Raw genomic sequence first — 8,194 nt, 5'->3', positions numbered from 1 at the left:
AGGAACCAGCAGGTGGTGTGGTGGTTAAAGGTGCTGGATTCCCACAGGGCTGACTGCGGTTTGAGTCCCGGACCTGGCAGCTTGCTTTCTCACTTTTCCTTTCTCTCTCTCTGGTCAAATTAAACATAAATAAATAAATAAATAAAAATTTTAAAAATAACAATAAATGGTATCAAATCAATAAGTATTTTAAAAAAAGAGTGACGAATTAGGGGAAAGGCAAGGAAACATAAATAAGAGCAGGTCAGCTATCAGAAACTGAACTGAGGAATGCAGCCATGAAATGTCTTCACAGTCTACAAAGTTGTCTAGGCTAATGGCACTTTTGCTCAGGAACTGTGCAGGGTGAGTGACTGGTGAAGGACTGGTAGCCACTGCTGCTCTTGGCCCTTAGCATGGGTGTCACATGGTGTTGCACTATGAGCTCCTTGGAGGTCTGGTCTAGGCTTTCACCTCCAACTTGCAACACCTTATATGAAGATGGTAACTTTGAAATAATTAAATGGCTAGAGTCATGGGACATAAACAGATATAAAAATGGAGGGAACACGGACCTCCTTGCCAGGCTCTTCTATGCAGCTTGTACCTTTCAGCCATACAAATCTGTAAGCAGCAGGCTGGCCCCGTAGCACAGTGCTTACATGCTGTGTATTAGGAACCAGATTCAGAGCCAGCAGGTAGCATGGTGGTTAAGGCACTGGACTCCCACATAGCCAACCACGGTTCAAGTCCTGGACTTGGCAGCTTACTTTCTCGCTCTGTCTCTCTGGGAGCACACACACCTCTTAGCAAATTAAATAATAATGATATATAACATTAAATAAATAATTCTAAAAATAAAAAAGAAGAAGAAAGGAAACCAGATTCGACATGGCCCACTGTGGTTTGAGTGCCAATCTGGTAGCTTGAGGAACATGGAAAATACCTAAGTGTGTGTGCCCCAACTCCTGACAGGATAGAGAGATGGAGGAAAAGGATTGCAGTGTGACCAAGTTCCATTGCTTTCTCTCCCTCTTTCTCTCAATTAGAAAGGGAGAAAGAAAACATCAGGACCAGCGATGATTGGGGCAGCTGTATCCCACATGGCTAACTGTGGTTCACATCTTGACCTGGCTGAGGAAATGAAATTATCTTTAAATTCCTTCCTGATTTAACTCTTCATGACTTCTAACCAGTATTTAAGTCCTATCACAGCAGGCTTTCCAGTTTTTCCTGTCTGATCTCTCTATGATCATGCCCATCCTTTGCATATTTCATAAATCTCTTCATAATATCAGTACTCCTTGACTTCAGCTTTGGAGCATGATCAACATTTCAGTTATCACTACTGGGCAAGATGCTGGATGACACTGGATTATTCAGTGTTAGTAATAACTGACAGAGTAAGGTCCATAGTAGAAAACAATTTATTAAATAAAAACTTCAAGTAATAATTTTTAAAAAAAGGAACCAGCAGGTGGTGTGGTGGTTAAAGGTGCTGGATTCCCACAGGGCTGACTGCGGTTTGAGTCCCGGACCTGGCAGCTTGCTTTCTCACTTTTCCTTTCTCTCTCTCTGGTCAAATTAAACATAAATAAATAAATAAATAAAAATTTTAAAAATAACAATAAATGGTATCAAATCAATAAGTATTTTAAAAAAAGAGTGACGAATTAGGGGAAAGGCAAGGAAACATAAATAAGAGCAGGTCAGCTATCAGAAACTGAACTGAGGAATGCAGCCATGAAATGTCTTCACAGTCTACAAAGTTGTCTAGGCTAATGGCACTTTTGCTCAGGAACTGTGCAGGGTGAGTGACTGGTGAAGGACTGGTAGCCACTGCTGCTCTTGGCCCTTAGCATGGGTGTCACATGGTGTTGCACTATGAGCTCCTTGGAGGTCTGGTCTAGGCTTTCACCTCCAACTTGCAACACCTTATATGAAGATGGTAACTTTGAAATAATTAAATGGCTAGAGTCATGGGACATAAACAGATATAAAAATGGAGGGAACACGGACCTCCTTGCCAGGCTCTTCTATGCAGCTTGTACCTTTCAGCCATACAAATCTGTAAGCAGCAGGCTGGCCCCGTAGCACAGTGCTTACATGCTGTGTATTAGGAACCAGATTCAGAGCCAGCAGGTAGCATGGTGGTTAAGGCACTGGACTCCCACATAGCCAACCACGGTTCAAGTCCTGGACTTGGCAGCTTACTTTCTCGCTCTGTCTCTCTGGGAGCACACACACCTCTTAGCAAATTAAATAATAATGATATATAACATTAAATAAATAATTCTAAAAATAAAAAAGAAGAAGAAAGGAAACCAGATTCGACATGGCCCACTGTGGTTTGAGTGCCAATCTGGTAGCTTGAGGAACATGGAAAATACCTAAGTGTGTGTGCCCCAACTCCTGACAGGATAGAGAGATGGAGGAAAAGGATTGCAGTGTGACCAAGTTCCATTGCTTTCTCTCCCTCTTTCTCTCAATTAGAAAGGGAGAAAGAAAACATCAGGACCAGCGATGATTGGGGCAGCTGTATCCCACATGGCTAACTGTGGTTCACATCTTGACCTGGCTGAGGAAATGAAATTATCTTTAAATTCCTTCCTGATTTAACTCTTCATGACTTCTAACCAGTATTTAAGTCCTATCACAGCAGGCTTTCCAGTTTTTCCTGTCTGATCTCTCTATGATCATGCCCATCCTTTGCATATTTCATAAATCTCTTCATAATATCAGTACTCCTTGACTTCAGCTTTGGAGCATGATCAACATTTCAGTTATCACTACTGGGCAAGATGCTGGATGACACTGGATTATTCAGTGTTAGTAATAACTGACAGAGTAAGGTCCATAGTAGAAAACAATTTATTAAATAAAAACTTCAAGTAATAATTTTTAAACACTGCCACAAGTTAGATGCAAAAATTTTTTAACATATTTAATACATATTAAAAAAAAAAAACCCAACTCAAGAGAAGTGGTTTCCCACACCCAAAGATGAATAAAGGGAGGTTAAAATCTGTTACCATATCCATACTTAATCCTTTGGAGGTAATTTTGTTTTACAAAAGAGCTTTACTCAAAAAGAGAAAATTAAGTATTGTGCCCAAAGGGGTATAGAAAGATAAATAAGTAAAAATAGGGAAATACCTTTTCAATTTATGACCAATTCACAATACAAAATTTCTTCTCAAAAGGATAAAAATTGTATTTTATATCAAAATGTATCCTAGGATATTGATATACTGAATGCTGAAAACAAAAACAGGGACAGTAAGGAGAAATAGGAAATTAATTGGAAGAAATTAATTCATAATTTAGAAGACCACGGTTAAAGTGAAAACACATCTAATACCAGAAAGCGAAATCAGCAAAATGGCCTCTGGATCAGAGACCTTGAAATATAGAAAAGAATCACACCTATGCTCTCGTCATCACAAGGCTGTACGTAAATGATGAAAACGAATGAACTTTCTGTAACGGTTCTTTCAAATAAAATGCTTATTATAAAATCTACAAAATCAAATTAGTCCTGAAATTTTAGACTTAGAAGTTCAAAGCTCAGATCCGAAAGTTCTTCTATTTTTGAAGCTGGTAAAAGATTTATCAAACTCTTTTTCTAGGTCATACAAAAATACATTTTTAGTACTTATAAAGACTTCTCAGTTTGGGGTACACCAATACTTAAAAAACAAATACTGCGTTAAGTGTTGTATGGTAACAGAATTCTGTTTAAGAAGATTTATACCAAAAAATAAAATTAAAAACAAAAAACCTGAAACCCTGAACAGAGTATAGCGACTGCATTTTGTACCCATTGGATATAAGTTATCTTCACAGTCTGACCAGCTGCTATTTTCACAGCGAACCCAAATGATGAACGTGGCACCAGCTAGAGGAGACATTACCCTGGGATGAAATGGCAAGGGAAGTAGTGCTTCATGCTCTGAGATTATTGCCCAGGATGTGGCAAAGACTTTCATGTTCTTTTGATGGAAGATCGATGATGTACAATAAATTAAGGAAGATTTTTTTTTTTTTTTGAGAGGTTTTTGCTATAGGGCGTGTGCGCGCGCCAGACAGAGCAGACAGAGACAGAAGGCGAGAAATCACCCCCCAGGGGGGATGGCCACGCCGCAATCCCTTCTCCTCCATTCTCCTCTCGGGATCTTGGGCACGCACGCACACGCGCCTGGCGTGAGTTTAAGCCATCGGGTCCGGGACGTGAACCGCGGTCGACTACATAGGAGTCCAGCGACATAGCCATTACACTAACTGCTGGTCCCAGGAAGATATATTTAACAAAACATGGAACAGCATAAAAACATTTATGACATTATTATCTAACATTTTGTAATTCAGTTTACAAGACTACAAAAAAAAGGTAAAGATGGTTATGGCATGTTTTGGCTCATCGTGTACTCATGCAACGTAATTTATTTATGTTAGCCTGGCACCTTCAGACACGTATTTTTTTCTTTTTATTCATGAAAGAGTATATGTGCACGCAAAGGGGAGAGAAAGGGAAAGAATGAAGGGAGGTATGAAAAGGGAGGGGGAGAAAGAGACAGATTAGTTTAATTCAGCAGGTCTGGACACACCGCAATCCCCTTTCCCCAGTCCTCTAGCCCAATGAACCTCGCTACTCAGGTGAGTGCCTAACGTGCTTCATGCTGACCAGGCCAGGATTCAAACTATGGTCACTATGTGGGATCTGGCTTCTCTATCTTTTACAATTCATTTGCCGAGACTGGCAGATGGCATGATGGTTAAGAGCTCTGGACTTCCACATGGCCAACTGTGGTTCAAGTCCCAGACCTGGTGGCTTGCTTTCTCACTCTCTCTCATTATCACTCTCGCTCTGTCTCTCTAAGGTCAAAATAAAATAAAGAAAGTTAAATAAAATAAATCTTTTTTCCTCTTTTAAGAAAAAAAAATTTTTTTTGAAGAGGTTTTTGCTATAGGGTGCATGCACTTGCCAGGAAGACAGAGAGACAGAAAGCGAGAAATCACCCCCCAGGGGGATGGCCACGCCACAATCCCTTCTCCATTCTTCTCTCGGGATCTTGGGCACGCATGCACATGCGCCCAGAGTGAGTTTAAGCCACCGGGTCCAGGACTCAAACTGCAGTCGACTACGTGGGAGTTCAGCAACATAGCCATTATACCAACTGCTGGTCCCTAAAATAATTCTTTTAAAAATAAATAAATAAATAAGGACCAGCAGTTAGCCTAATGGCTATGTTGCTGGACTCCCACGTGGTCGACTGTGGTTCGAGTCCCAGACCCGGTGGCTTAAACTCATGCCGGGCGCGTGTATATGCGTGCCCAAGATCCCGAGCGGAGAATGAAGTCTCTCTGTCTGGCGAGTGCACATGCCCTATAGCAAAAACCTCTCCAAATAAAGAAAAATAAATAAATAAATAAAATTTATTTGCCAGAGGGCATGTGTGCTCACCAGACACACACACACAGAGACAGAGGGAAGGAGAAAGCACCCCTCATGGGACATGGTCACACCATAATTCCATCTCCTCCATTTCTCTATCTTGTTGGGATTTGGGGCACTCACACACACATACCCAGCATATTTCTCTGGCTTCTCTTAAGCAGCATGTTACCTTTACACTACTGAGCCAGTCCATATAAAACTTCTTAATAATTTATTTTTAATGTAATCTATTGTGACAAAGAAAAATTCTCTATTAATATAATACTTTGGAGACCAGCAGATGGCATAATGATTATGTTGCTGGACTTCCACACAGCTGACCACGGTTCAAGTCCTAGACCTGGAGGCTTGAAACTCATGCTGGGCATGTGTGCATGCATGGCCAAGATCCCAAGAAGAAAATGGAGAAGGAATTACAGTGTTGCCAGCCCCCCTGGGGGGTGAATTCTCACTTTCTGTCTCTCTCTCTGTCTCTCCAGTGAGCACTCATATACTATAGCAAAAATCTCTTTAAAACCAAAAAAAATACTTTGTCCTGGATTTATAAAGCCTGTAAATTTGGGATGAGAAGAACCAGAACAGACACACAATTTCCTTACATGTGCTAGTTCTAGGTCAACAGATCAAGTTCTTTTTTAATTCCTTACTTACTTCACAAACTGTCCTCCTCCATCACCTGCATTATTTCACTATTGGCTTTACTCACTTCCTATGAATTGCTTCTGATTTCCTTTACAGAATGAGATCGCTGAAATATGCCCATGGAAAACATAAGATACTGAGTTTTAAATTACACAAGTAGACACAAAATTACTCACAGTAGCACAACCAAATGCGATCATACACAGGATAAAAAGGATATCATTTTCTCTGAGTTTAGATGAAAAAAGAGCTTCTCCAAAGGAGGATAACGGTTTAGGGAGGGCACACACCCCAGCAGAATCAGTTTATGTTTGGCTCTGGTTATAGCAACATTAAGACGTCGCCAATCTTTCAATAGTTCACCAAGCTGTAGGAAAAACAATATTTGATTATTCAAGTTCTATTTTCCTACTTTTTAAAAAAGAATTATACTGGGACCAGCAGGTGGCGTGGTGGTTAAGATGCTGGACGCTCCCACATGGCCCACCATGGTTCAAGTCCCAGACCTGGTGGTTTGCTTTCTCACTTTCCCTCTTTCTCTCTCTCTCTGTGTCTCTCTTTGGTCAAATTAAAAATAAATGAATGAGTAAATAAAATAATTATTTTCAAAAAATTAATTAAAAAAAGGAATTATATTATTTAACCTTATTTATTTTATAAAAAATTATTTATTTAAGTTTTTATTTATTGATTCATTTATTTTCATTTGATCAGAGAGAAAGTGAGAAAGCAAGCCACCAGGTCCGAGACTTGAACCATGGTCAGCCATATGGGAGTGTCCAGCACCTTAACAACCATGCTACCTACCAGTCCCTTTATTTTAATTTGACCAGAGAGGGACAGAGTGAGAGAGAGAGAAAAAGCAAGAAAGCACGCCACCAAGTCCAGGACTTGAAGTGCGGTCGGCCATATGGGAGTCCAGTGCCCTTAGCAACCATTCCACCTGCTGGCCCATGTTTTCCTACTTTTAAAACGTAGATTACAAAAGTGATTATTTGACTCATTTAAAATTCTAGGCAGTTGGAAAAAGTTGCACATATGAATATTTGAATATTGTGTCGGGATAACCTAGCTGTAATTTAAAATTATAAAATATATACAATAGAAATAAAAAACTACAGTATGTCAACATATTGTATCACTGTTAGTAACAGTAATGAAAAATGGTACAGTAAAAGACTGGAGAGAGTGGTTCTATGTACTATGACTCGCCCATAGAACAGACAACTATGCAACAGAATGAAACCTCATTCTGTGTCTGCACAAGTGGAGATCGCCAAGGTATTTCATTAAATAGAAAAACAAAGGTCAGAATGATCTGTATATCATCTATGTTACAAAAAAACAAAAATGGGAACTAGCATTGGCGTAATGGCTATGTTGCTGGACTCCCAAGTAGTCGACCATGGTTCAAGTCCTGGATCCGGTGGCTTAAACTCACACCAGGTACGTGTGTGAGCCATTCTCCGAGAGGAGAATGGAGGAGAAGGGACTGTGGTGTGGCCATCCGCCCTGGGGGGTGATTTCTCACTTTCTGTCTCTCTGTGTCTTTCTAGTGAGCGCAAGTACCCTATGGCAAAAACCTCTCTGAAAAAAAAAAAAAAAAGATGGGGTGGAGTAGTAGTGGTGTAGTAGTTGAGGCGTTGGATTCCCACACGGCCAGCTGTGGTTTGAGTCCCGGACCCCATAGCTTGCTTTCTCACTTTCTCTCTCTCTCGGCAAATTAAAATAAATAAATAGAGGCTAGTAGGTTGCATGGTGGTTAAGGTGCTGGACTTTCACATGACACATGAGCACAGTTTGAGTCCCAGATTTGGTGGCTCAAAACTCATTCCAGCCATGCGTACATGTGTGCCCAAGATCCCAAGAGGAAAATGGAGCAGACGGAATTATGGCATGGCCATCCCCAAGGGGGGGGGGGGATTTTTTACTTTCTCTTTCTCTGTCTCTCTGGTGAGCACATACAACCTAGAGCAGAAATTTCTCTTAAAAAAAAAAAACAAAACCTGGGTCGGCAGATGGTGTGGAGGTTAAGGGCGTTGGACTCCCACATGGCTGAACACAGTTTGAGCCCTTGACCTGGTGGCTTGCCTTCTCACTATCCCTTCCTGCCTC

The 8,194-nt window shown here is 40.7% G+C and overlaps 1 protein-coding gene across 1 annotated transcript in view; it reads right to left on the bottom strand.

Moving 5' to 3' along the window:
* Nucleotides 1-3,093: 3,093 nt before the first annotated feature.
* Nucleotides 3,094-8,194, bottom strand: part of DNA2 (DNA replication helicase/nuclease 2) — a 47,394-nt gene continuing 42,293 nt past the window's right edge. Inside the window, exons 20-21 of the mRNA XM_006148938.3 lie at nucleotides 6,300-6,446; nucleotides 3,094-3,993 (exon numbers count right to left, since the gene is read on the bottom strand). Of these exons, the coding sequence (XP_006149000.2) occupies nucleotides 3,925-3,993; nucleotides 6,300-6,446 (216 nt within the window). The 3' untranslated portion in view covers nucleotides 3,094-3,924. The remainder of the gene's footprint in view (nucleotides 3,994-6,299; nucleotides 6,447-8,194) is intronic.

This window comes from Tupaia chinensis, unplaced genomic scaffold (assembly GCF_000334495.1).
Source record: "Tupaia chinensis unplaced genomic scaffold, TupChi_1.0 Scaffold000250_1, whole genome shotgun sequence".
Taxonomy (NCBI): domain Eukaryota; kingdom Metazoa; phylum Chordata; class Mammalia; order Scandentia; family Tupaiidae; genus Tupaia; species Tupaia belangeri.
The sequence above is the reverse complement of the archived record's forward strand: the minus strand, read 5'-3'. Positions and strand labels throughout refer to the sequence as shown.